The following is a 27,629-nucleotide window of genomic DNA, read 5'->3' as shown; positions in this document are numbered from 1 at the left end:
CACTGGAACTCACAACCTTCCGGGCACCAAGCCGAAGCCCTAAATGACCGACGGTGACCCTCGCGCGCTGGTCACGTCACCTCAACTCTTGCCCAACTCACAGTGTCGGAGTGTTGGCAGAGCGGAGGGTGATGAAAGCGGCGAGAGGGCAGGAGAGCAGAGTTCAGGAGCGAGTCTGACCGATGGGAGGGATGAGAACACCAGAGCTTTCGGGAGTCCTCTCCCTCCTCGTTACTGATCCTCGCAGCGCTGACTCGGAGCTCTCCGTATGTCTGCCGCGCGGCGTGATACTCAGACACCGCTCATGATCACGGCTACAGTTCTGAGCCATGGATTCGGATTATCAAACGCAGATCGGGACGGTCAAGCCGGAGCCGGACGCTCCGAACTCGGCACGTGCCTACAGGAAGACGGGGGTGAAAAAAATCCCCCGTCAGAGGCGGCGCTTCACGGTAGCGGTTTCACACAGCTGGTAAGATTACAGAGGAGGTTTCAGGTTTTACCACTAGGTCCGAAATTCACAATCCGCCACTGGGTGCAGCTTTTTTGGGGTTTAGCGTCAGTTCTGTCCGTTTCAGGACCAGTTTAGGTCCATCGGTCATTTATCCCTGACCCGTATGTCACGCCAGACTTTTTATTGAATAAATAATTGGAACTCACTGATGATTAAAGCTTTGTGTGGTGTGTGATCTGTTCAGAGCTCCCCAGACTTTCCTCCTGAGTGATTTGAACATTAAGCTCTTCTTTGCGGGAGCTTGCCGGGCGTCCCATTCCAAAACCGTTGGCATTAATATGGAGCAGCTGGAGTCGAGTGTCTGTGGGAATTTGTGCTTATTCAGTCAGCGCTGGGATCTCAGCTGTGCTACCGGTCGGCTGGGCGCCCCCTAACGGGCACAATCGGCAGTGCAGACAGTACAGCAGAGAAAATCAGCCACCAAGGTCTGGTGGTGGGAAAAGACGGGACTAAAAGTGGGCGGGGTCTTCAGCTCTGTGTAAAGACCCTGGTTAGTAGCCCGAGGCGCCTGTACAGGAGTGGAGGAGGGTGGAGATCAGCGCATGACTCTCCATGAGCTAGACCGACCTCATGTGTAAATCCACCAAAGTACGAATGAATAAGAGGGTCGGAGGAGCCACACGCGTCAGAGGGGTGAATATACCCTCCTCAGATGAAGAGGAAGAGGAACTGGATATGACTAAATTGGAAGAAAGGGGAGAAAATGCAGAAACAAAATAGCAAAACGCATGTCCACATACTTTTGGCCACATGGTGTGTTTTGCTTATATTTGATTGAGCTTCTGTGATCTGTTGTGATGGATCCTCCTGATTTTGGACGTCCACACCGATCACACCGTAGCTCTGACGTCTCGTTTTTTCAAGCTACGATGACCGCGCACTTTTCCTGGCGCTAAATTCCCGGCGGTTCTATCAAAATTTTTCAGCGTGAGGTATTTGAGAGCGTCGGTGTTGCTCAACCCTTCATCTGTGTCTTAGGTCGGGGCGAGAGGTCGAGAGGGCAAGAGGGCGACGTTTCTGACCCTGATTCCTTTTAACCAACGTTCTCAAAACACAAGGGACACTAAGACCATGTTCTCAGTACTGCTGAGATCCAGGATCCAGGGTTCGAATCTCAGCTGTGCTATCGGCCGGTCGGGCGTCTTCCTCGCCAGTGGTGTGATACTAACACAGTTATTATGTGTATTAACAGTGGCGGTGTGTGTGTGTGTGTGTGTGTGTGTGTGTGTGTGTGTGAGACAGTCTGGAGGTAGAGAACGGACCCTGTAGCCCGGTGGAGATGCAGGTCTCTCCAGGTTCTGCTCTGGTTCTTCCACACAGTCAGAGGAGAGAATCGTTCCTGTACCGCTCCGACAGCGACTACGACATCTCGCCCAAATCCACCTCCCGCAACTCGTCCATCGCTGGGGAAATGTAACGTACACGCTGTTATATCATCCATTCATCAATTCAATCATTCATTCATCCTTTCATCAAACCATTCAGCTATTCAATCATTCATCCTTTCATCATCTCATCTATCCATCAATCTATTAATCCATCCATCAATCTATTAATCCATCCATCAATTCAATAATTCATTCATTTATCCATCTTTTCATCAAACCATCCAGCTATTCACCCATCCATCCATTACCTATCACCCATCCTTTCATCATCTCAACCATCTATCCATCAATTAATTAATTCATCCTTCCATCCATCATCTATTAAGTTAATTCATTTATACATTCATCCTTTCATCAAATCATTTATTTATTTATTCATGCATTCATCTATCTATCCACCCATCCATTCATCCACCCATCAGTTAATTCATTCATTCATCTATCCATCAATCTATTAATTCATCCATCAATTCATTCATTCATCCGTGCATCCCTCCATCCATAATTAATTCATTTATTTGTACACCCATCCATCCAGTTAATTCATTAATTCATCCATCCATCAATTAAACTATTTATCCTTCAGTCTATTAATCCATCCATTCATTCATCTGTGCATCCCTCCGTCCATCATCTATTGGTTCATTCATCCATCCATCCAATCATTAATCCATTCATTCATTCATTCGTCCGTCCTTCTATCAGTCCATCCTTTCATCCATCTATTAGTTCATTCATTCGTACACCCATCCATCAGTTAATTCATTAATTCATTCATCCATCCATCTATCCTTCAATCTATTAATCCATCCATCAATTCAATCATTTATCCGTGCATCCCTCCATCCGTAATCTATTAGTTCATTTATTCGTTCACCCATCCATCCATTAGTTAATTCATTCATTAGTTCATACATCCATCAGTTAATTCATTAATTCATTGATCCATCTATCTATCCATCAGTTTATTTATTCTTCAATCTATTAATCCATCCATCAATTCATTCATTAATCTGTGCATCCCTCCATCCATGGTTCAATCATCCATTCATCCATCCATCAATTAATTAATTATTGTGTTTATTTATTCATTCATCAATCAGTCCATCCATCCAATCATTCATCCATCCATCCATCAATTAATTATTGTGTTTATTTATTCATTCATCAATCAGTCCATCCATTAAAATCATTCATCCATCCATCCATCAATTAATTAATGTATTAATTAATTAATTAATTTATTAATTTATTTATTTATTTATTTATTTATTTATTTATTTATTTATTTATTTATTTATTTATTTATTCATTCATCCATCCATCCAATCATTCATCCATCCATCCATCCATCCATCAATTAATTCATTCATCCGTCCTTCTATCAGTCCATCCTTTCATCCATCTATTAGTTCATTCATACACCCATCCATCAGTTAATTCATTAATTCATGCATCTATATTCTCAATCATCCACCCATCCATCAAATAATTAATTAGTAATTGATCCATCCATTAATTCATGCATTCATCCACCCATCCATCCATTCATTAATTAATTCATTCATTCATTTGTTTATTTATCCAGGTTTGAAATCCACCCTACTAATCTCCTCCACCTGTAGAGAAATGTAATCATTCATCAGTTCACCACTTCATCCACTCATTCATCCATGTATCTATTTTTCATCCATATTTTGACCACATGATGTATGAAGGTCAGATCAGATGTTTTTGTCTCCTCTTCCACAGACACGGTGAAGATCTGATCGTCACACCGTTTGCTCAGGTATACAAGCACTGACAGTTCCATGAGTCCAGACTCACTCGTCCGTCTGTGCTGTTAGTGATTTCTCTCTCTGTGAACCGCAGGTCCTCGCCAGTCTGCGGACGGTCAGGAACAACTTCAGCATCCTGACCAACGTCCAGGGTTCCTCCAGCAAGTGAGTGCACTCGGCCACTAGATGGCAGTCTCACCAAAGTCTGCTCCTGTATTCCAGTCACGCATGTGAGGGTTTATTCTGCTCACCCTGGTTTCTTTACACCTGTCAAAAACATGCAGAAGGTGGATTGGCTGTAGATGTGAGTGAGTGTCCAAAGTATGTGGACACCTCAGCTTGTTGGACCTCTCATTCACCATGGGCATTAATTTCTTCTGGAAAGATTTTGGAGTGTGTCTGTGAGAACCTGTGCCCATTCAGTCCAGGGAATTTGTGAAGCCAAATTTACAGATTCACGTGAATGGTCCCAAAGGTGTTCCAATTCATCCCACAGCAGGGTTAACAGGGTTGAGGTCAGAGCTCTGTGCTTGTGTCTTTATGGATCGTTTTTATGGTCCTGTTATTTATTTATTTATTTATTTATTGCAGGAGATCACCAGTCAGCATCCAGCCGCCACCCAGCAGATCCTCTCTCTCAGGTACAAAGGTTTTAAATTATGTGGAAAATTTTAGGACAACAAAGATCGATAACGACCCTCAGATAGCGTACGGTTTCCTTTGCTGTGGCACTGTCCACAGTCGAGCGAGTTTTATTACTTCACCACAGACTTAGAAAACACTGCGCAATGAAGAAACCGCTGCTTTAAAATCTGCACTTTAGAGGTGGATTGTAGACGAAAAAAATAAAAATATGGACTTTTTGTCCACCTGGCAACCTCTAGACCCTGTGTCTGTGACCGCTGTGGCACTGTCCACAGTCGAGCGAGTTTTATTACTTCACCACAGACTTAGAAAACACTGCGCAATGAAGAAACCGCTGCTTTAAAATCTGCACTTTAGAGGTGTATTGTAGACGAAAAAAATAGAAATATGGACTTCTTGTCCACCTGGCAACCTCTAGACCCCGTGTCTGTGACCGCTGTGGCACTGTCCACAGTCGAGCGAGTTTTATTACTTCACCACAGACTTAGAAAACACTGCGCAATGAAGAAACCGCTGCTTTAAAATCTGCACTTTAGAGGTGGATTGTAGACGAAAAAAATAAAAATATGGACTTTTTGTCCATCTGGCAACCTCTAGACCCTGTGTCTGTGACCGCTGTGGCACTGTCCACAGTCGAGCGAGTTTTATTACTTCACCACAGGCTCAGAGGTTGCCATGCGAAAAGGAAACCCCTTCTTTAAATTCAGCGCTTTAGAGGTGGACTGAAAACGGAAAAACCGGGGGCTTCTCTGTGCCCATATAAACAGGGATTTTTTGACCAGTGGTTTAGTTGCCAAGGCCTGGAAGAAACACCCGAACTCTGTCGGCCAGGTGGAATCCAACAACCACAAAAACAGAGACCTGCAATAAATAACAAGTCGTTGTGACCGCTGTCCACAGTCGAGCGAGTTTTAGAGGTGGCACTTTAGAGGTGGATACATATATAAAGCTGACATACAGGCTTTTTTTCCACCTGGCAACCTCTAGACCCTGCCTGTGACCACTGTGCCACTGTCCACAGTCAAGCGAGTTTTACCACTTCATCACAGACTCAGAGGTTGCCATGCGAAAAAGAATCCCCTGCTTTAAAACAGGACTTAAAAGATAAACTGAAAATAAATTGAAATACGGGCTTTTTTCTCATCCGGCAACCTTTAAGCCACGCCCAGTTTAAAGCTCACTCGACTGTGGAGTCCATATCATTCAGCAGCTCATAATTCATGGCAGGTCGTGGTTTGATTCGTGACCAGTCAGCCAGTTTTCAGAGTAACTCAAAAATACCACCAGTCAAACTCTCCCTATTTATATGTGCACAGAGAAGTCACCAGATTTATTCAGGTCACTAATAAATAGGGCCCTACTAAATTCAGGGGAAAAAACACAGACTGTCCACAGTCGAGCGAGTTTTACCACTTCACCACAGGCTCAGAGGTTGCCATGTGAAAAAGAAACCAGTGCTTTAAAATCAGCACTTTAGTGGTGGACTATAGACGGAAAAATTGAAATATGGACTTTTTGTCCACCTGGCAACCTCTTAAGTTTAAAGCTCACTGGACTGTGGAGTCCAGATCATCCAGCAGCTCATAATTCATGTCAGGTCAAGGTTTGATTTGTGGACAGATTGTTTCAGAGTAACGTGTTTCTTCTTCTTCCAGACATCAGCACTAGTCAAACTCTCCCTATTTATATGTGCACAGAGAAGTCTAGTCAGTTTAGTCAGTAATAATGAATCAGGAGGTCGTGACCTTTCGACGCCACCGAGCGAATCATCTCGGAGTCTGTACGAAGGTTTTTGACTCATAAGGGACTCATAAGCGTCTTTCAGGGCGTCCGTAAACTTCTGACTTTTGACTCACGCCGGTTCTACGTCGGCGCTGTGAGGACCAGGTGGAGGGCAGCAGAGGATTGTGGGATGTTTTGCTTCCTGTTTTTGCGGGTCTCTGACGTCAGCCGACGCCCACCGCCAGGCGCGCTTCCTGTTAGCGTGATTGGCGTGCGCGGGTACGTTACACACGGCGGAGGAGCGCCGGCCCACCTGAGGTGTTCAAAGGAATATAGACCTCGTTACACACACACATACACACACTCACACACACACACGCCGCCTGTCTCAGACTCACACACACACGCTCTGTGAAGAGTTTGGCACCTGGAGGTGTTCCACTGCCCTAAAACACGCAGTAAGGAAATAATCTGCTCTGAAATGAGTGCACGTGCTAGTGCGCCACCCTCCGATCGACCGGCACCCTGTCTGGGCTGCGTTTCTACCCTGTGGCGCCCACTGCGACCCAGACCAGGGCGGTGGATGGTCAGCCAATTTTAGTTTCTTGGTGCATTTTTGAAACAGAAATCAGTGCACTAGTATTAAACCAGGCCGGTCATGCGTCGTTACTTTTTACACATCAAGGGGAAATTTAGAGCTGCCAATCCACCTTCTGCAGGTCTTTAAATGCTGGAATTAAACCCAGAACTATAGGGCTTCTGCTGCAGATAGAAAAGTGATTCTTTTAAAAATGCGATATGTTTAAGTGCAATAAGAGTTATGTGTGTGTGTGTGAGTGTGTGTGTGAGTCTGAGACAGGCGCCGTGTGAGTGTGTGTGTGTGTGTGTGTGAGTGTGTGTGTGAGTCTGAGACAGGCGCCGTGTGAGTGTGTGTGTGTGTGTGTGTGTGAGTCTGAGACAGGCGCCGTGTGTGTGTGTGTGAGTGTGAGTGAGTGTGTGTGTGAGTCTGAGACAGGCGCCGTGTGTATGTGTGTGAGTGTGAGTGAGTGTGTGTGTGAGTCTGAGACAGGCGCCGTGTGTATGTGTGTGAGTGTGAGTGAGTGTGTGTGTGAGTCTGAGACAGGCGCCGTGTGTGTGTGTGAGTGTGTGTTGATCCAGCAGCAGGTTTAATCCACCTTTAAATTGTGAACATTTACTATGGGACAGAAGTGAACGAAGCCTCTGTCCTTATTATTTACTATACTGTAGTATAGAGTGTGTCTGTGAGAACCTGTGCCCATTTAGTCATGCTATTAAATGCTGTTTGACTTTTAATACAGACGGTGTTTAATGTTACGTGAACCTAATTATTTTGGGGATGCATCAGTGCACCCTCAGTGCAGGTCACAAGTCCGGGACGAATATGCGGACGAATGACCCACTGTGGCGCCGCCTAACAGGAGCAGCCACAAGGAATAAATCTTAATTATCATCCAGAGGGGCGTGTACCTCAGTTATAAGTTCATCAGAACAAAACAGATTCACCCACATGACGTTGTAACGCATAACTGATTTTGGAGTGTGTCTGTGATGGGCCTCAACCGGCATGTTTAGAGGGAAGCGGCAACGTCCAGACCTGAAGCTTTACCACACAGATGTTTGAGCATCTGGACTCTGAATATTAAACCACTCTGGAAATATCCGTGATATTTAACCCACCAGTCCTGAGCAGACTGCTCGTCCCTGCTGCTGAGAAGTGGTACGACGCTGCCCGGACGATGCGCGTCGCTTGTCTTCACCCGAACGAGGCCCTAATAAGATCTCCTTATAAGGAGACGTCGAGCTCCAGTCGCTGTTACGCAACGACACGTCGACGATGAAGACGACGGCTGTTATGCAAGAAGGAAGTAGGTCGGCCCGTAATGTTACCGGTAAAGCCTCGGCTCGGCGCTTCCTGCTAATTGAAAGTAATTAAAGTTAAGCAGGTGAAAAACAACGGCGGGGCGTGGCCGGGGGCCGATATCCGGGCGGACCGGTCGGGTCGTTTTACTTGTTTACTTTTTAATGATCCCGGTTATTAGCCGAGCGCTGACGGTAAGTGACGAGCGCAGGAACTGAGTAGAATAAAGCAGAAGGGTGTCGAGGCGGTTCGACAGGTTCCCGCGGACGTCACTCGCGCGGCGGCTCCAGTAAAGGGTGGGGTCTGTTTTTCTGGGTTGCATATTTTTCAGTTTATGTAATGTTGTTTGTGAACAGGACACAAATTCCTACAGACACACTCCGAAACCCTCATTCAGGACCCTCTCAGAATGCTGGAAGGAAGAAACCAGCTTGAACAGAGCCCTGACCTTAAAACCCATTAAACACCCTTGGGATAAAACATTTACGTTAATGCCTGACCTTACCAAAATAAATAGGCACAAATTCCCACAGACACACTCCGAAATCTTCATTCAGGACCCTTTTAGATCGCTGGAAGGAAGAAACCAGCTTGAACAGAGCCCTGACCTTCAAACCCCATATTCAACACCCTTGGGGTGGAATATTTACGTTTATGCCTGACCTCAAAAACTAAATAACTAAATAGGCACAAATTCCCACAGACACACTCCGAAATCCTCATTCAGGACCCTCTCAGATTGCTGGAAAGAGGAAACCAGCTTCACTGTGTTCCTGACCTTCAAACTCCATTAAACACCTTCAGGATGGAACATTAACATTAATGCCTGATGTAACTAAATGGGCACAAATCCCCACAGACACACTCCCAAATCTTCATTTTAATCACCAGCTTCATGTTAATGCCCATACTTAAAGTAAGAAGCCTAACAAGTGCTGGACTGTGTGCAGCTACGTGCTTCGAACATTGTGCCAACAGTTTAGGGAAGCTCCTTCACTTTTGTAGCACAAATTCCCACAGACACACTCCAAAAATCTTCATTTAGGACCCTCTCAGATTGCTGGAAGCAAGAAGCCAGGTTCACATTGATGACCGTGGATTCAGAATAAGAAGCCTAACAAGCTGGGCTGTTAGAAGTCTAACTAAATGGGCACAAATTCCCACAGACACTGTCTGCAATCTTGTAAACAGCCTTCCCTAAAGAGTGGACGGTTGTGTATATTTTGGAATCGAATGTTGAGCGAGGTGCGTCTGTTGTGAGGTGCCCAGGCTGCACAATTCAGCGTAACACCAACACTGCTAATCTGCTGCGTCCACACTTTTAGCGCAACACGTGCTTCCTCTACATGAATTGCACTGAAATGAACTAAAGTGACCCCTGAATGAGCTTATTTTTATGGGCCCCTGCGCTTATAGGCTCTGTGAGGAGTTTGGCAGGTTCTCTCCGGGTACCTGGAGGTGTTCCACTGCCCTAAAACATGCAGTAAGGAAATAATCTGCTCTGAAATGAGTGCACGTGCTAGTGCGCCACCCTCCGATCGACCGGCACCCTGTCTGGGCTGCGTTTCTACCCTGTGGCGCCCACTGCGACCCAGACCAGGGCGGTGGATGGTCAGCCAATTTTAGTTTCTTGGTGCATTTTTGAAACAGGAATCAGTGCACTAGTATTAAACCAGGCCGGTCATGCGTCGTTACTTTTTACACATCAAGGGGAAATTTAGAGCTGCCAATCCACCTTCTGCAGGTCTTTAAATGCTGGAATTAAACCCAGAACTATAGGGCTTCTGCTCCAGATAGAAAAGTGAATCTTTTAAAAATGCAATATGTTTGAGTGCAATAAGAGTTATGGCCAAAAGTATATGGACGCCTAAACGTGAGCTTGTTGGCGCATTCCAAAATTTAGGATGGCTTTGTGTGCCTGTGGGAATTTGTGCCCATTCAATTAAGGCGAGGTTGGTCAGAATTTGTGCCCGTTCAGTCGAGGAGAACATTAGCGAGGTCAGGCGCTGGTGTTCCTACTTCCAGGCCACATTCTGATTCAACCCATCGCTGTTCTGCAGGATTGAGGTTCAGAGCAGTTCCACACATTCCGTCTCCTGGCTGATCCGGTCCGCGTTTGCCCCGCCGCGCTGGAGTTAATATTCCAGTTATGCGTTTGACGTCAGCGGGGCAGCGAGCGCCGACTTTCTCCACAGTGACCCGTAGCAGAAACGCTGAGTGGATGAGAGCCGCATTGTTCCAGCCGTGAGTCGATCTGCAGGAATGAAGGAAACAAAAACAACAGCAGGGCGTGGCAGCACCTCTGTTTACTCCACATGCTCACATGCTCCCGTCTGATGTGGAACCGAATCAAAAACACAAAAACACGTCCCAGAGCGCTGAAACCCGCCGTCTCGGAGACCTGCAGAGCGTGAAGGAGATGCGTGAGCGGAGACGTTTGGAGGGGACGCGGTTCTCCATAATAATCTGGCTTTTACCCCACATCACAGCCGCGTTCAATCAGACCTGACGTTTCATCACCTTTCACACACAAACCTGCATATCTGATTCAGATCTCAAGCTCAGCTGGTAATCAGAAGGTTGCCTGTTCCAGCTCCACCACCGCCAAGTTGCTACTGAAGGGCCCCTGAATAAAAGTGGCCGCTAAATGTCAGAAATGTAAACATAACACACACATAAAGGTTTTTTGGGGGGATACGGAGTCGGCATACCTCGTGTTTACACCATTTAAAATAAAATACAGCTTCAGTACTTTTATTTTTTATATACATTTTGTAGAATTTTAGTTCTTGGTAGTGTAGTACTGTCTTGAACATTACCATGTGATTTGAGACACAGCATTTTGCTGTATTATTAGTACTGTTATGTACTTGGTAGTTTAGTACTATGTGGTTTGGGACACAGCAGGTTCTGTATTGATAGTACTGAACTTACACCTTTGAGATGAATTGGAACGTTGACTGAGAGCATCATTGCCTGACCTCACAAACACCCCCCTGACTCCCCGTCCACATACTTTCGGCCGGGCGCTGTGCTCTGTGCGTCAGTAACCTCAGCGCTACACTCCACAGAGCTCAGCGCTAACGGCGGCTGTAACAATAACAGAAGCGGCGGGGTGTTGGGTTTAATCCTGCGCCACGGGCACTTTTCCACTCGTATCCCAGAAGCCTCAGGGTAACCGTGCCGGTTCACTAGCACCCTCCTCCTCACCCCAGCGCCGCTAGTCGAGCGAAACAAACAGCCTGACCTCGTCCACGCTAACACGGAAAGTTTATTGACAGTTTTCCATCATTGCAGGGGCTTTTCTTTCCATCACTTCCTTCTATAACAGGCTCAGCTCATCCCGGGACGGCTGTCCAGAACCTGTGGAAGCAGTCTGTGGGAATTTGTCCCTGTTTAGCCGAACATGCTGGACAAGAAAACCTAGCTGACCGTTGAAGATGTGCATACGGGTATCGTCATGCTGGAAGAAGAAATGGCCTTCCCTATATTATTAGTACTGTTATGTATTATGTAGTTTAGTACAATGTGGTTTGGGACACAGCAGGTTCTAGAGTATTAGTGCTGTTCTGTGTTTACATTACTATGTGGTTTGGAACACAGCCAGTACTGTATTATTAGTACTGTTATGTACTTTGTAGTTTAGTACTATGTGGTTTGGGACACAACCAGTACTGTATTATTATTATTTATTTGTACTTTGTAGTTTAGTACTATGTGGTTTGGGACACAGCCAGTATTAGTACTATGTGATTTGGGACACAGCCAGTACTGTATTATTAGTACTGTTATGTACTTTGTAGTTTAGTACTATGTGGTTTGGGACACAGCCAGTGCTGATTTGAGCGCCTCTGACCTTTAGCATTAGCCGTTCCACCGCTAGCGTCTCTCTGTGCGGATCGCATGACTGTACGCTCGGTTCTCGGCACCTGTTAGCAATAGGCGCGGGTGAATTAGCCGGATCCGTTGATTAGCCGGGGTTCCAGGTTGTTCCCGGTTCACCGTTATGCCGCTCGGTTTCATCAGGCTCTGTGCCGCGGAGTCTCGGCCCGAGAGCCGCGCTTTCCCTTTGATGCTGCCTCTTCAAAGGCGCCGGCAAACAAAGTCCATGCTGCCGCCACACGCGATTGGCAGCGAGCGTCGGGCAGCTGGGCCGCGTTTTACAACCTCGTGACTCGAGCTAAGCGAAACCTGCTGCTGCGCCGGGGGAAGCCTGGCCAGCACGCCAGCGGCAGACAAAAGGGAGCAGTGTGAGGCGGGCAGGGGGGCGGAGGGGGCGCTCACAGAGGCGGTTTTGTGGACCCGGAGTGGATTCGGGGTCGTTTTTGTGGAAAAAGCCGGACGCCGGACCTGGACGCGCTCCGAGACCTTGACGTAAAAGCGCCGCGCGGACGTTTTAATCGCTGCCAACGCGCGTCACGGGAGTCCTGTGGGAGGCGACGCCCGGAAACGTCTCGTTAGTTCGTTAGTGTGGTATTAATGCGGCGCAACCTCAGCATGAACCGAAAGTATGTGAACGCCGCTCGTACCTCTCGTTCAGCCGTTCACAGCCCAGTGCGGCCAGTAGGATCAGATGATACTGTGAATGTAAAAGTCTAGTAGCAACAACAGCTCAGCCACGAACCCACACAAGGTCACATGGTGCAAAATCAATTGCAATCCAGACACACTGAAAGGTAAGGGCCTTGCTCAAGGGCCCGACAGTGGTAACCCTGCCGGGGCGGTGATTGTACCGGTAACCTTCCAGTTACGATTCACGTACGTTAACCTTGTAGCCTTGAAATTTACTTCTACAGTAAAATCAAGTGTTTGCAGTGCTCCAGGGTCCACTGTGGGTGTGTTTTATACCACTCAGTGATACTCAGTGATAACCAACTGATTTCACCTCCTGAGGAAGAGCGTTCGGTTGGTCACATGAGGTGAGCTTGTGTGCCCTGCTGAGCCGTTGAGCAGTTGTTGCTACTAGATAGTCACACTCCACAGTAATAGTTGAGTTTTGAATTGTTTGCTGGGTTTAAAATGAAGTACATTAGCATCCAGGAGCAGGAGCAATGACCTTAACTCCCTTGAGATAAATTAGAACTGAGAGCCAGGCTTAGTGAATTCCAGTAGTCGTGTTCCAACATCCTAATGGGACCAAACCATTCCAAAACCATGAGACTAAACACATCTGTGTTCTCATTCTGTGTCCATAACAGCCTTAACTTCTCATCACAAGATTTTAAAGTGTGTCCGTGGCACGGTCAAGGTTCCGATTCATCCCAGAGTTGTTCAGCAGGGTCAAGGCTCTGCGTGTGCCAAACCGCTCGGATCGCGTCTCACTTCTGCTGTTTGGAGACAGAAAGCGTTTGTGTGGATCGGAGCGACCTGGCAGAACGACATAACAGCGAGGTCACCGAGTCCCGGCGGCCCGGGGGAGCGGCGCGTTATCTCAGATCATCTCACCGCTTTCAACATGAAGTCAGCGGTGCGCGTCTCGTCTCGGTGACCTTTCAGGACGTAGGGGCGTTCCACGAGCCTTCTCGCTGCTCCTCTGTGTCAGGAGGACGTGGGTTCGACGTGCTCGGCCGGAGGGCGGATCAAAGCGAGCTTTTGGGGTCAAACCGAGCGTAACGGGCGGCGTGGGGGGGTGTTCGGGAGATGTTTTTAAACTTTAACCCCTTCTTACCGTCCCGTCGTCTGAAGTTGATCATAAAGTGCTTTTATTTTCAGTCTGAAACAGGACGAGGGTTCGTTTTTGGTAAAGCGTTACTCAGCCTGGATTTCAGTTTCACTTCACTTCACCTCTCGCGCTTTTTAACCTTTAAAAAGATCCTCGACGCCCCTCGGGTTTCAGAGACCCGATCATCTCTGACACGCCGGGTTTAAAGCTGCTTTACACAGACCGAGTATTAGAGCTGTCGTATGTAACTTTTGTGGCAGTTGTGACCAGTTAAGAGTTTCTCTCTCTCTCTCGCTCTCTCTCTCTCTCTCTCGTCACTTCTTTTCACCTGTCAGGAGCAGGGTCTAACATAGTGAGGTATCCCGTGAGAGAGAGTCCACACTTGCCCCAGCCAATTATGTGTCTGTGTAGGTGCCCGGTCGACTGATAGCAGGGCTGAGATTCGAACCCGAGACCTTGAGATCTTAGCACTGAAATTCTAACATTCAGTGTGAAAAATGTCACTATAAAAGCAACGTTAATATTAGAGCTATAATAAGCAATATTTATTCATATATTAAATATGCTCTAACTTCTATATTCATGCCTGCAGCACATTCCAGAAAAGTTGGGACAGGAAGAATATAAGATTAAAAGGTTTCTTATGATTAAAAATCAAAGTCCATAACATCATTACCTTTTTTCAGAGTGCAAGTGCTGGACTGGCTTGCCTGCAGTTCTGACCCGTCTCCCATTATAAACATGATGCACAATATATTGCAACGTAGACCCCGCTCAGCCATAACATTAAAACCACCTCCTTGTTTCTACACTTACTGTCCATTTTATCAGCTCCACTTACCATATAGAAGCACTTTGTAGTTCTACAATTACTGACTGTAGTCCATCTGTTTCTCTGCATGCTTTTTAACCCCCTTTCATGCTGTTCTTCAATGGTCAGGACCCCCACAGGACCACTACAAAGCAGGTATTATTTAGGTGGTGGATCATTCTCAGCACTGCAGTGACACTGACATGGTGGTGGTGTGTTAGTGTGTGTTGTGCTGGTATGAGTGGATCAGACACAGCAGCGCAGCTGGAGTTTTTAAATACCGTGTCCACTCACTGTCCACTCTATTAGACACTCCTACCTAGTTGGTCCACCTTGTAGATGTAAAGTCAGAGACGATCGCTCATCTATTGCTGCTGTTTGAGTCGGTCATCTTCTAGACCTTCATCGGTGGTCACAGGATGCTGCCCACGGGGTGCTGTTGGCTGGATATTTTTGGTTGGTGGACTATTCTCAGTCCAGCAGTGACAGTGAGGTGTTTAAAAACTCCAGCAGCACTGCTGTGTCTGATCCACTCATACCAGCACAACACACACTAACACACCACCACCATGTCAGTGTCACTGCAGTGCTGAGAATGATCCACCACCTAAATAATACCTGCTCTGTGGTGGTCCTGTGGGGGTCCTGACCATTGAAGAACAGCATGAAAGGGGGTAACAAAGCATGCAGAGAAATAGATGGACTACAGTCAGTAATTGTAGAACTACAAAGTGCTTATACAGTATATATATATATATATAATATATATATAATTTCAGTGTAGCTCATGGGAAATTAAGTTCATTAAGTAAGGTCAGTTTCTCAGGCAAATGTAAATATTAGAACAAATCCTCAACACAGGGATTCGAACCTGCAGTTTCTGGCCGTTGGGGCCTGTGAGACTCGGGGATTAGTCTGCACTTTTCGTGTCTGCTTTTCCGGCTGGCTAACAGGTTACCTACCCTAACAGAAGGGTGGAAGAGTGGACTGTACCCTGACCCGTCTCTCCCCTTTGTGTCCTTTTTCAGATGAGTCGTATCAGAAGCTCGCCCTGGAGACCATCGATGAGCTGGACTGGTGCCTGGACCAGCTGGAGACCATCCAGACGTACCGCTCGGTCAGCGATATGGCCTCCAACAAGGTGAGACTTTACGGTCGGTCCTCTGGACTTTGGAGAGCGTCCGAGTTCGTGTCTCAGCGTTGGTACCAGCCTGGCACCAGCCACAGCTCGACGTGTCTGAGGGAGGGTCGGATTAGGTTTTATGGACTCCTAATTATTGAATGTTTTATAAAATAAATAACAAGCATGCCAACCAATCATGGTCAGCTGAGAGCCAGGCCTTACTGCGGTCACACACAAGTGAATTCCAGTAGTCGTGTTCCAACAGCCTATGGGACCAAACTATTCCAAAACCATGAGACTAAACACAGCCGTGGCCCCATTCCGTGTCTATAACAGTCTTAACTACCTTACACACGATTTTAAAGTGTGTCTGTGGCACAGTCAAGGTTCCGATTCATGCCAAAGTTGTTCAACAGGGTTGAGGTCTGGGGAATCAATGCAAACACTTTGGTTTGAAGGCTTCACTATGGAGAACTTCAGCTCCATCGAACACCTTTGGGATGAATTGGAATGTCAGTTTGAGAATGTCATGTCTGAAAACCTAGTGACCCGCCCTGCTCTCTGACCCCCCCTCGGGGGTGTAGGATGATGTAAAATCCGTAAAGTCACTAGGTTTTCAGACAGACCCAACAGGCCTTGGAATAAGACGTCCAAGAAGCTCATGGTCAGGCGTCCATATACTTTTAACCATATAGTTTAAATAAAAGCTGCTAAATGTGAAGTTATGGATTAATGTACAATTATTAGGGTCATTTAGTAAATATAAACTGCAACAACCGAAGTGTTGGGACTTTCTGGGGATGATTTCTGCATATGTGTCTCTACTGTGACTGAATAGTTGAAGTACATACGACCAACATTATGCATAACATGTATATAATAATATACAAAAGTAAATCAGTTGAATTTATTTGAATATAACGTTATAATGAATATAATTATATAATGCAAATAATATTGTGTATTTTGTGCTAACCAATACGTTAAGGCAGGAAGTGAGAAGAAAGGTTAGCGGTGGCGTCACTAGCGACTAGCTCATTAAATTTAATTACCCACGTTTACCCTGAAGTGAAATGAATCAGTCCGGGTCTGGAATTTCTCCACCTTAACATGCCAACTAAAGCTGGTAATGAAGGCGGAATTTGAATCGGGAATTCACCACACCACACCGGGCCGGAATATCCAGCAGACACACAACTTCCACTGAACTGTTTCAGGTTTCTGTCGGAATGTTGCAAACGCAGCAGATTTTCTGTGATTTATCACACTTTTATGACATGAATTCAATTCAAACGTGCAAACATGACGAGTTTAGAGTTTGTATTTGACAAGGAACCACAAAACGAACGCAAGAAATAAAACCAGAAATATAAATGACACTAACAAAACAACTAAATGAAAAGATTAAACTAAAACCAAACCAAAGAGGAGACAGGACAGGTAGGCGAGAAAAGAAAAGACGCTCGCCCTAATCTATTTCCTCGGCTGCTCCCGTTAGGGGTCGCAGGCAGATCGTGATTGTTACGCCGGATGCCTTTCCTGACACGACCCTCCCAATTTATCCGGGCTTGGGACCGATACTACAGTGCACTGGTTTATGCATCCTTGCAGCTGGTACCTATAGGACAATTCAGTGTCTCCAATTAGCCTGGCTGCATGTTTTTGGACTGTGGGAGGAAACCGGAGCTCCCGGAGGAAACCCACACAGACACGGGGAGAACATGCAAACTCCACACAGAAAGGACCCGGACCGCCCCACCTGGGGATTGAACCCAGGACCTTCTTGCTGTGAGGCGACAGTGCTACCCACTCGCCCCAATAAACATCAGAAATACCAACTGGCCTCGCGTTCACTTCACATGGGCGTGATTGATACGACCCCCAAAAAAGCAGGCAAATAAACAAATAAAAGAGACAGCATGAGAGCCAAGTTACCTTCAATGCCAGCTACTCCATCCACTAGCTGGTGGCAACAATAAAACCAGCGGTGGCTAAAAAGGGAAAAGGTGGGCTGCCACTCCCAACACCTGATGCTGTTAGAGTCATTGGTGGATGGATCGTTTGTGGCAGCTGCTGGACATTAATGCCACCGGTTTAATCATGCTGGCCAACTCGATGGGTAGCACCGTCCTGGGTTTGATCCCCAGGTGGAGCGCACCGGGTCCTTTCTGTGTGGAGTTGGCATGTTCTCCCCATGTCCACATGGGTTTCCTCCGGGAGCTCCGACTGTAACAAGACAAAATTGTCCACGACTGTGTTTGATATTAAACTTGAACTGATAAATCTTGTGTAACCAGTAACTACCGTTCCTGTCATGAATGTAACCAAAGTGTAAAACATGACGTTAAAATCCTAATAAATAAATAAATGAATAAATTGACCAACTTCAAAAGGAAAAAGATCAAAAGAATTCTGGTAAAAAAAAGGAAAAAAAACAAACTCAGTTTCTCAGCCTCGCTGAGCACTAAAAGCCACGTGCAGGCGTAAGAGTCTGGCTAATAAAGCTCAGCATAAACATTTAAACCAAACAACGACTGCAAATGTGAAGCAAAATCGACGAATATCAAAAAGTTTCTGCACTTTTTTAGCTCTGTTTATTAAGAATGTCCAAAACCTGTTTCATACTAACTTTTTAATGCCGTCAGCAAAACATGTTTTTGGTTGAGCTCGTAGCCACTGATGCGCTGCTGCTTTTACATCATCATCAAATGAAAATCTTCTTTCCCTTAAAGCTTCTTTTTTTAGCGGCGCTAAATCCGGACTATAAGCGTCTCTCAGTCTCTCAGACACGAGCGATTACTCTTCCTACTACTACACCCTCACAGCTTATAACCTAAATAAAAAAAAGTGAGGAAACTTTTTGAAGATCCCTTGTATTTTAGATCGAGGGACCCTTGTGGTCTTGGGAAATGAAAGAAAATTTGTCAGTAGGAATGCATTAAAATTGAACCATGGTGCTACAAAAATCTAATTATTTATTTATTTATTTATTAGGATTTTAGTGTCATGTTTTACACTTTGGTTACAGACAAAAACGGTAGTTACTCATTACACAAGATCAATCAGTTAACAAGGTGTTGCTATCAAACAGTCATGGACAATTTAGTATCTCCAATTCACCTCACTTGCACGTCTTTGGACTGTGGGAAGAAACCGGAGCTTCCGGAGTAAACCCACGTGGACATGAGGAGAACATGCAAACTCCACACATCTGGGGATTGAACCCAGGACCTTCTTGCTGTGAGGTGACAGTGCTACCCACTCAAGCACAGTCTTTATTTTAGCTTGATGTGCTTTGTTGGTGGTGAATTCCGCCCCCGTGTCCAGAAACAAGAATTCAGTTTGTGCATCTTTAACGATTAACAGAATCCAAACGCAGGGCTAAGCCGAACACCCGAGAGCTGGAGATCTTGCACAGCGACCCGTTAGCGGATCTGCTGCAGTGCCGGGGTTTAAACATGCAACCTTGCGGTCACTTACGACTTCTCACAGCTTCTTTCAGCCAACGATTCATGCTGTAAACTTGGCGTGAGGCCCTGTGTGGGCCACTGAAGTTCGATTTTCTGTGTCTGACCTCGTTGCCCTGTTTACACAGTTAAGGGCTCCGATCCAGAGGCAACACCGGACACGCAAAACACACACACACACACACACGAAATACAAGTGAAATTTCAGTGTTTACATAGTTATAAATGCAGGTCCTATATTTGAATCAGGGTAAAGAAATGAAATGGCAGCGTGTTGGTGTTTGTGTTGGTGTTTGTGAGGCCTGGTGATTTAATCTCAGTCAGGAAGGAAGTCAGAAAGTGAAGTGACGCTGGTTCACTTGAGGTCGTTGAGGAGGGGGGTCTTCAGGAAGTGTGTGTGTGTGTGTGTTGGACTGAACTGAGCGAATGCATACCTGAGGCCCTGAAGTGAGCGATTGAGCAAGGGAGTAAGAGGGAGGAACGTTAGGAGGAGCCGGAGACCAGGGGCGGGTACGAACTGAATGAGGTGTATGTGCCAGGTCTCACTCTGACACATTCACTGGTGTCTGTCACAAGCAAAGGATCAAAAAACGAGAAACCAGTGCTGGGCATCGTGTATGCCATCATGGGATTATGCTACTCTGAGAAAAGGAGAAAGTTTGGAGTTACCAAAGGCTGGGCAGAGGTGAGTTGGCACCTGGTGCACGGTGGAGGAAATTAATTATAGAATTTCGATTCTGTTTGTTTGTGAGGTTTGGAACTTTGTGTTGCTCACACTTAACATGTGAAATGTCTTTATAATGCATTATAAACGTCTGGACATCTGGACCTGGTCCCAACCTGCAGAGATCATCACAGAGCAGATCTAGAATATATAGAATAGAATTTCGAATATAGAATGCTTTTATTTATCATAAATACATATTCACGTGTGCAGTACAATGACATTCTTTCTCCGTATATCCCAGCTCGTATGGTCAGAGCAGAGAGGGTTAAGGGCCTCGCTCAAGGGCCCAACAACCTACTGGCTCAAGCTACTAGTCTCCCACAGTCCATGATCACAATCTGATCGCATCCAAAGCAGCTTGCTGAAGGACCTTGCTAAAGGTCCCAACACTGTCAGCTTGTTTGTTTTGGGACTTGAACCAGCAACCTTAACCATGCAGATGCCTTGCACATGCAGGATCACTCATGCTGGCTGCTTAAAATGCACTAAAACATGCGTGTTTCTCAAATCACGCTTAAGGATCCATTAATAAATAAAACACTAATATAATGCAGGTTATTAATGGAGCTTTTTAAGGGAGCTGATCAGATATTTGGGATTAATTGGTGTGGGGGCTGAAAGGTGCCTAAATTCGGATGTTTTTCCAATCTATTCACTTCTGTAGCTCATGCTGCAAACGTGTGACGACAGGCGATCGTCCATGTGATCAAATGTCGTGCATTTTTGCAGAACTTCTGCATCAGCATCTGCATAATTCTATGATAATTAGATTATACACAGATCATATCGAACACACGTGTTTTATATGTGTACAATCTTGTAAGCAGTTCATACAAGGATTGAGTTCATCTGTACTGTCTGAGCTACGTGGAACAGTGGTCTCAAAAACAGGTCTGCAAAGTGTGCAAGAACGAAGCTCCCGCTCCAGTTCCTGCTTTATTATTATTATTATTATTTTGTGTGTTTTAAAGCACCAGTTTTTAAGAAGGTGCTTCTTATGAAACCTGCTTGACTGTGTGCAGAGGCACGAGTTCTTAAGTGTGCAGTATTAATGCACTTTTCTGTGTGTGCAAAAATGCCTTCACTGTTGCGGCGATTGGTAAAACTGAGGTGCAGTAAAATGCAGCTGTTCTTACTGTACCCGCTGACGCTACCGGGGTCAGACCGGGCGCATGAATCACGTCTGGCCTTCCTTCGCTTCCAGACAAAAGGAAGGATGGATTAGTCTGAGTAAGCTTTTATCAGCAAGGTGTAGAAATGTGTGTGTGTGTGTGTGTGTGTGTGTGTGCAGCCCATCCTGGCACTGCGAGCTTGATAATCAGTGCCATTGAAGTTGTGGAAAATGGCATAGCTGAGTAATGACCTAATGATGGTCTGGTTCAGTAACAGTGCATAGGTTTCCATCCAGCTGTTCGCATGTGTGTGTGTGTGTGTGTGTGTGAGGGATTTACTCTCTCACGCGAATGCTGCAGCAGGATGTAGTGCAGATGTTTATGAGAGAGAGAGAGGAGGGGGCTATAGGCAGAACCTCGTGCTGGATCGAGGCACTGTTGCGAGAGGGACACACTAAGCTTAGGGTACGGATGGCGACTGACCGGGGTTCCTGCTGTTTTTGGGGATTCTGGACACAGCCGGACGGCTTTTTGTAAGGGACGCTGGCTGGGGTCATCAGGATAGCGAGTGCCAGGATGCCCAAGGCGAACTACTTGCTGTCGGTCTGCTGGTGCTACATTAAGGTGCGTCCGGGCATTTCGGACAGGCGTCTGTATCAAAGTGGTCAAACGTATGTGGACACCTAACCATAAGCTTACACAGAGGACATCCGATTCTATTTGGAATTGGTACAGGCTGGTTCAAGCCCACTTGTTGGGCCCTTGAGCAAGGCCCTTAACCCCCAAGTGCTTAGACAGTAAGCTGTCACAGTACTGTAAGTCGCTAAAAGCTGAAAATGTAAACGTAAATGTACACAAATGTTATTTGTAGAGGCAGGCACTTGGACGAGAAGGCCTGGCTCACGATCCACATTCCAATTCATCCCAAAAGTGTTCCAGTAAGGTCAGGTTCAGGGTTCTGTGCAGGCCACCGAAGTCCCTCATGCACAGCAAGCTCATGATCAAATGTTTTTGCACGTCTGTACTTTACTCATGGATTTTCGCTCTTCTGTCTGATTGCAGTTCAAGAGGATGCTGAACCGCGAGCTGACACACCTGTCGGAAATGAGCCGCTCTGGGAACCAGGTCTCCGAGTTCATCTCCAACACTTTCCTAGGTGAGTCTGTTTGATTGATTTGTTTGCTTTGTTATATCTTATACAATCCTAACCTGCGGCTTTGCTCAACCGGTTCTGAGATAACGCGCTCTGCTCCGTCTACGTACATGCAAAAGCAGGTCCAGCAGCGCTGCGAAAAAACGAGTTCCCCGAGTTTGATTCAGTTCACCGAGCTGATAGTGAATGAAAAAAGGCAAAATGTTTCCTGGAGATCAGATCGTTAGGGCTGTAAACAACCACTATACATAATAATAATAATAATAATAATAAAAGGTAATAATAATGTAAACACGCTGCAGGAGCACGTACGCTACCAGCATGCTGCCAGGCGAGAAACAGTTCAGTGAATCTCCTCACAGATTACGACAAACACACTTCTGAGTTACTGCTTTGGGCTTTTCAATGGCGGTGTGTTTTGTAAACGAAGCCATGTGGGTTTTTAAGCGTCATCAGCGACATTTCGGAGAGATGGAGGCGCTTTACTAACTATGTTGTTTACAAGAGGAGTTGCACTTGACGTTGTCTGAAGTGTAATGAGACGTTCGCCATGTTTGCATTTGTGAGCACCAATTTTTGCTGGACCTCATGCGTGTGGGTGCATTATTTTTTTACTGATGCTGGACGTGGATTAGGAAACAGACTAGAGATTTAAGAAGCTAGAATGACGCAGAAACATCACACGTGTGCGCTGATCCGCGCTCAGACCTCGCACCCACGTGGAAGTGAAAGTGAACGATACACTCATCGCCTTTTGTTTTGTTTTTCGTGAGTTAAAGGTCAGGTGATGAAATGAGTAAACGCGATGGGTCATAGCGTGACTGACAGGGTTTGTGTCTTTGCAGACAAACACAACGAGCTGGAGATCCCGTCCCCTCCGCCCAAGTCTCGGGAGAGGAAGAGGAGGCAGCAGCAGCCGCTCATGACTCAAATCAGCGGCACGAGGAAGGTCACGCACGGACCGGGGGTCTCCGGCGGGTGCAGCGTGGCCCGGTTCGGCGTCAAGACCGACCTGGAGGACCTGCTCGCAAAGGTACGCCTGCGAAATTGCACCATGGTCCCAGAGTTTCCTAAATCCTAAATTCTTCCTTGCAATTAACGTCCTCTTAATGTTCTACAGGACTTGGAGAACGTCAACAAGTGGGGACTGAACATCTCCCGGATCGCCGACCACTCCCACCAGCGACCCCTGACCTGCGTCATGTACGCCATCTTCCAGGTCGGTCCCGTGCCTCCATATATCAAATCCGTACGATCCCGAAACGTCCGGACGAGCTCCGTTTGTTCTAAACTGCGTTTGTCCTCTGTGCAGGAGCGAGACCTGATGAAGACGTTCAAGATCCCCATGGACACGTTCGTGACCTACATGATGACGCTGGAGGACCACTATCACTCGGACGTGGCGTATCACAACAGCCTGCACGCCGCCGACGTCGCCCAGTCCACGCACATCCTGCTGTCCACCCCGGCTCTGGAGGTCAGAACCGTATACGTTAGAAATTCTGTGTTCACTTTGTTGCGGATTTGTAAAACGTTTGGCAACCTCCTGAAATCACACTGGAGCTTTTTGTAGTAAGCTAAGCTAACTAGGCTAGCTACAATAAAAGAAAAACAGCTAAAATAGACATATAAAGCTTGTAGTTTGATCTGATTCACCTCCAGGCTCACTATCAACCTTGTTTATGTATTTTATTAACTACTTTCATATCAGGTTGAGTGATATTAGGTTAAAATAAGCAGCTACACTGCTATAGCTAGTAGCATGAGTGCTATAGTGTGAGTTAGCATTTCCTCTGTTGCTTAGTTGTTTTTAGGAACTTATTCTGTAGGATTTATAAATGATATATATATAATATAATGTTATCTGATTACTTTAGGAGAATTAAATCAGGTCCTGTGTGTAATTTTAAGTAAGTTTAATATATTAGGAATTTGTTGACATATCACGTCACCTATTTGAGCTAAGCTAACTTGGCTAACTGAGGATATTCAAAGCTTGTTGTGTAATCTGATCCAGCCTCCAGGCTCACTATCAACCGTGTTTATATTTATTATATAATTTATCATCAGATTAAGTGATATTAGGTTAAAATAAGCAGCTACACTGCTATAGCTAGATGTTAATGCAGTAGAGAACTTGTTCTGTTGGTCGCTGAAGGAATATGTCCGCTTATTGCTGTAAATCTGATTAAAATAAAAGCACTTTTTAATGTACACGGTTTAGCCTGTAAATCCTCAAGCTGTTTGGATTCTCTGCGCTCACACGACTTCCTCCAGTGTTTTTGTCTGGAGCTTTGAGTCGCCAGATCTCGTTCCCGTCTGTAACCCTCGTCTCTCGCCTTCTCTCATCCACAGGCCGTCTTCACAGACCTGGAGATCCTGGCAGCCATCTTCGCAGCCGCCGTCCATGACGTGGACCATCCGGGGGTCTCCAACCAGTTCCTGATTAATACCAGTGAGTACACTCAAACATACCACCACCACCCCAGTTCCTCCATCGCGTGCAGCCTGAGTAACTGGAAGCAGATGAGGGTCGAGCGTTCAGCACGTTGTCTGCGTTTGATCTGCGAAGATGTTTTATATAAAGCGTTTATTTTATTCATTTATTTTTTGATAATGTACCTCATTCAGTTGAAAACAATCAAGTCCTGATTAAAGAAAAATCTTTAATTTTAATTGAATTTGTGATAAATAACATTAATTTGCCTATAAAACAAATTAATCTACATTAAAAATAAACCTCAAGTCAAGTTCTAAACAGCAAAATCACAGTAAAACAGAGTGAAATACTAATCAGAATTTTTTACAGTTCTTTTAATATAGTAAAATATTAAAAATACAAATAAAATGACCATAAAATTAAATAATATTCTTATATTACTAAATTAATAAACAAAACAACAAGAATCTTTGCCCTTCATTCGCTCCCACAGTGGTTTATTCTGGGCACTGATGTCGGTGTTCCAGATCATTCCTCAGAGCTGTTGAGTGGAGCTGAGGTCAGGGCCATGCTGGATACAGGATAGGACCTTCCCTAAATTGTTGCTGCAAAGTCAGACGCATGCCGTTTCCTGTGTATAATTAAAAATTAGAAATGGTGTCGCCAGTGTATAAGACCCGGACTTTGTTGGTTCCGCAGATTCAGAACTGGCGCTGATGTACAACGACGAGTCGGTCCTGGAGAACCATCACCTGGCGGTGGGCTTCAAACTCCTGCAGGGAGAAAACTGCGACATCTTCCAAAATCTGACCAAGAAGCAGAGGCAGACGCTCAGGAGGATGGTCATCGAGATGGTAAGTCTGGCTGACCTCTGTTCTACTGATACCGTTCAGGTTCTCTAAATCCGTCGAGCCCTCTGACCGAACCTTCCTCTCTATCTCCGATCAGGTCCTGGCGACGGATATGTCCAAGCACATGAGCCTGCTGGCCGATCTGAAGACCATGGTGGAGACCAAGAAAGTGACCAGCTCAGGGGTCCTACTGCTGGACAACTACACAGACAGGATACAGGTGAGATCTCGACCGCCCGAAATGCGAATCAGTAAAGCGGCGATTCGATCTCTCGGCGGTGCATGACGCGCTCTTCTTGTTCCGTCCCTCAGGTGCTGCGCGCCATGGTGCACTGCGCCGACCTCAGCAACCCCACCAAGCCACTGGAGCTGTACCGCGAGTGGACGGACCGCATCATGGACGAGTTCTTCCACCAGGGCGACCGCGAGAGAGAGCGCGGCATGGAGATCAGCCCCATGTGCGACAAACACACCGCCTCCGTAGAGAAGTCTCAGGTACGAGTCTTGTTCAGCTATTCAGTCAGATCATCACTCAGAATTAAGGAGCCTCAGTAGGAGCATTTTAATTAATCTAAGAATTTAGACACGCTCTAATCGAGCCCTTATTGTGCTTTAGGTGGGATTCATCGACTACATCGTGCACCCGCTGTGGGAGACGTGGGCCGACCTGGTGCACCCGGACGCCCAGGACATCCTGGACACCCTGGAGGAAAACAGGAACTGGTACCACCGGATGATCCCCCGGAGTCCCTCTCCTCCCTTCTACGAGTCCGGCGGAGACAAGTTCCAGTTCGAAATGACTTTGGAGGGCGAGGATGGAGAAACGGCCCATGCGAGACAGTCGCCAGACGAGGAGTGCCGGGATCAGACGTCGTCGCCCGCCGAGACGTAGCACCAGACGGGGTCTGGATGGTCGTTTGTTTGTTCTTTCCTGAGAAACGGAAAGACTTGGGAACCGCTCTAATCGAGGCCGTTTCTCTCTGAGCCTCTGGGAAGGAGCCTGACGAGGCGGACGCTCCCTGTCACGGTTCGCTCCTCGGACAAATGGAGTTTCGGATTCTGAAGCCTGAAGTTGGCGCCGATGTGGGAGGCAGAGCCGGATCGCCTGCAGGGACTATTTTTATTATTTTTATTGCCGTGTTTTTTCTATCGTGTGTTTGTTTATGATGGAAACATCAGGACCCGCGCACACACGCCAAACATGAAGGATTTTCTTTTTATTTACGCCGAAAGCCAAATCGTGGAACTCTGAGCTTTCCTCGATGTGTTTAGATCTGCAGGTCTTCTTAGATTTCGGAACAGGTCTATCCACCGGACTGTTTTCTAACCCAATAACTCGAGACTCGTATTTCACTGTGATTTCTCCTTCCTGGTATATTAACGTGTTCTTGGTACTTTTGTTTGTTTTGTTTTGTTTGTAAATAAGACCGAACGAATCCAGCACTTTATTCTTCACACTGAAACCACTTTTGTTTGTTTGTTTTTTTATTTGATTTGATTTTAAGAAGCAGTTTTGTTATCTTACTCGATGCAGAAGTGAGCGAGTGATTTAATCGGAGATGTTACGCTCATGCCAGCTTTCGTTGACGTCAGTACCCAGTTTCTGGGCGAGCGCACACAGGATGTGGTGAACGCTCGACGCGCTTCGCTCACCCCAACATCGCATCTCGAACACCTCGTTTGAAGGGGAGCGGTCACGTGTGCTGTTGTTTGATCGCAGAGAAGATTTTATATTATTTTAAGATGAGACGTTGATTCCAGCGTTCCTGTTGGTCAGTCCAGATTCCTCTGACCGAACCCTTGCTGTATAAAGAGCCGAATGTGGCCGTTCTCCCTTTAGAGAAGTAAAAAATACAATAAAGCCAATAAAGAACAAGGTCTATTCTGTTATATAGTATTTATTATTATTATTATTTTATTATTGCAATGCTTGAGATTTTCAGGCTGGAACACGTCATTATTCATCACTCACCATCGAGAACCTGGTACAATTTCTTTATTATTACTTAAACAAATAAAAAACTAAACTACGTTTCTTTCTATAAGTTCTGACGTTCTAGAGTTTCCACGTGAGACCTGTAAGGTCGACGCTCGATCTCGAATCTGCTAAAAGCAGCCAAGCTCGAGATACACACAAATATGTTTCATGTTCGTATAACGTTAATAAACGTTTGTAAAACCTTTATTATTTTTTATCTTTCGTTGTTGCACTGTTGATAAACATGGCTCTGATTTCCCTGGTGGAAAAACGTCTTTATGTTTGTCGTACTGTCGTACCGTGGTGTTACTTTCTACATTTTTTTATTTGAATGGATCGTCTCACCTGCCAAAGAAACGAATAAAATCTGAAAACAAAA

General features: G+C 45.9%; 1 protein-coding gene across 2 annotated transcripts; it reads left to right on the top strand.

Annotated features, from left to right (window-relative positions):
* Nucleotides 1–222: 222 nt before the first annotated feature.
* pde4bb (phosphodiesterase 4B, cAMP-specific b) lies at nt 223–27,629 on the top strand. 2 transcript variants are annotated; one of them, XM_062993781.1, is made up of 15 exons: nt 223–472; nt 1,757–1,927; nt 3,655–3,691; nt 3,775–3,845; nt 4,272–4,321; nt 15,428–15,540; nt 21,891–21,984; nt 22,827–23,014; nt 23,102–23,200; nt 23,294–23,458; nt 24,337–24,436; nt 25,121–25,275; nt 25,370–25,492; nt 25,585–25,767; nt 25,889–27,629. In XM_062993781.1, the coding sequence occupies exons 1-15, from the start codon at nt 330–332 to the stop codon at nt 26,162–26,164; spliced, it is 1,968 nt and encodes a 655-aa protein (XP_062849851.1). In that variant the 5' UTR covers nt 223–329; the 3' UTR covers nt 26,165–27,629. The 2 variants fall into 2 exon arrangements, with proteins under 2 accessions (XP_062849851.1, XP_062849852.1); XM_062993782.1 differs by lacking the exons at nt 223–472; nt 1,757–1,927; nt 3,655–3,691; ... (1 more) ...; nt 4,272–4,321; nt 15,428–15,540 and adding an exon at nt 19,579–19,674.

Source organism: Trichomycterus rosablanca, chromosome 4 (genome assembly GCF_030014385.1).
Source record: "Trichomycterus rosablanca isolate fTriRos1 chromosome 4, fTriRos1.hap1, whole genome shotgun sequence".
Classification (NCBI taxonomy): domain Eukaryota; kingdom Metazoa; phylum Chordata; class Actinopteri; order Siluriformes; family Trichomycteridae; genus Trichomycterus; species Trichomycterus rosablanca.
This window is presented reverse-complemented; position numbering and strand designations above follow the sequence as displayed.

Coding starts and splice junctions, on each gene's coding strand:
- pde4bb (XM_062993781.1), top strand. CDS start 330: ATGGATTCGGATTATCAAACGCAGATCGGGACGGTCAAGCCGGAGCCG. Junction 3,692..3,774: donor TCGTCACACCGTTTGCTCAG/GTATACAAGCAC, acceptor TGTGAACCGCAG/GTCCTCGCCAGTCTGCGGAC. Junction 24,437..25,120: donor CCAGTTCCTGATTAATACCA/GTGAGTACACTC, acceptor TTGGTTCCGCAG/ATTCAGAACTGGCGCTGATG.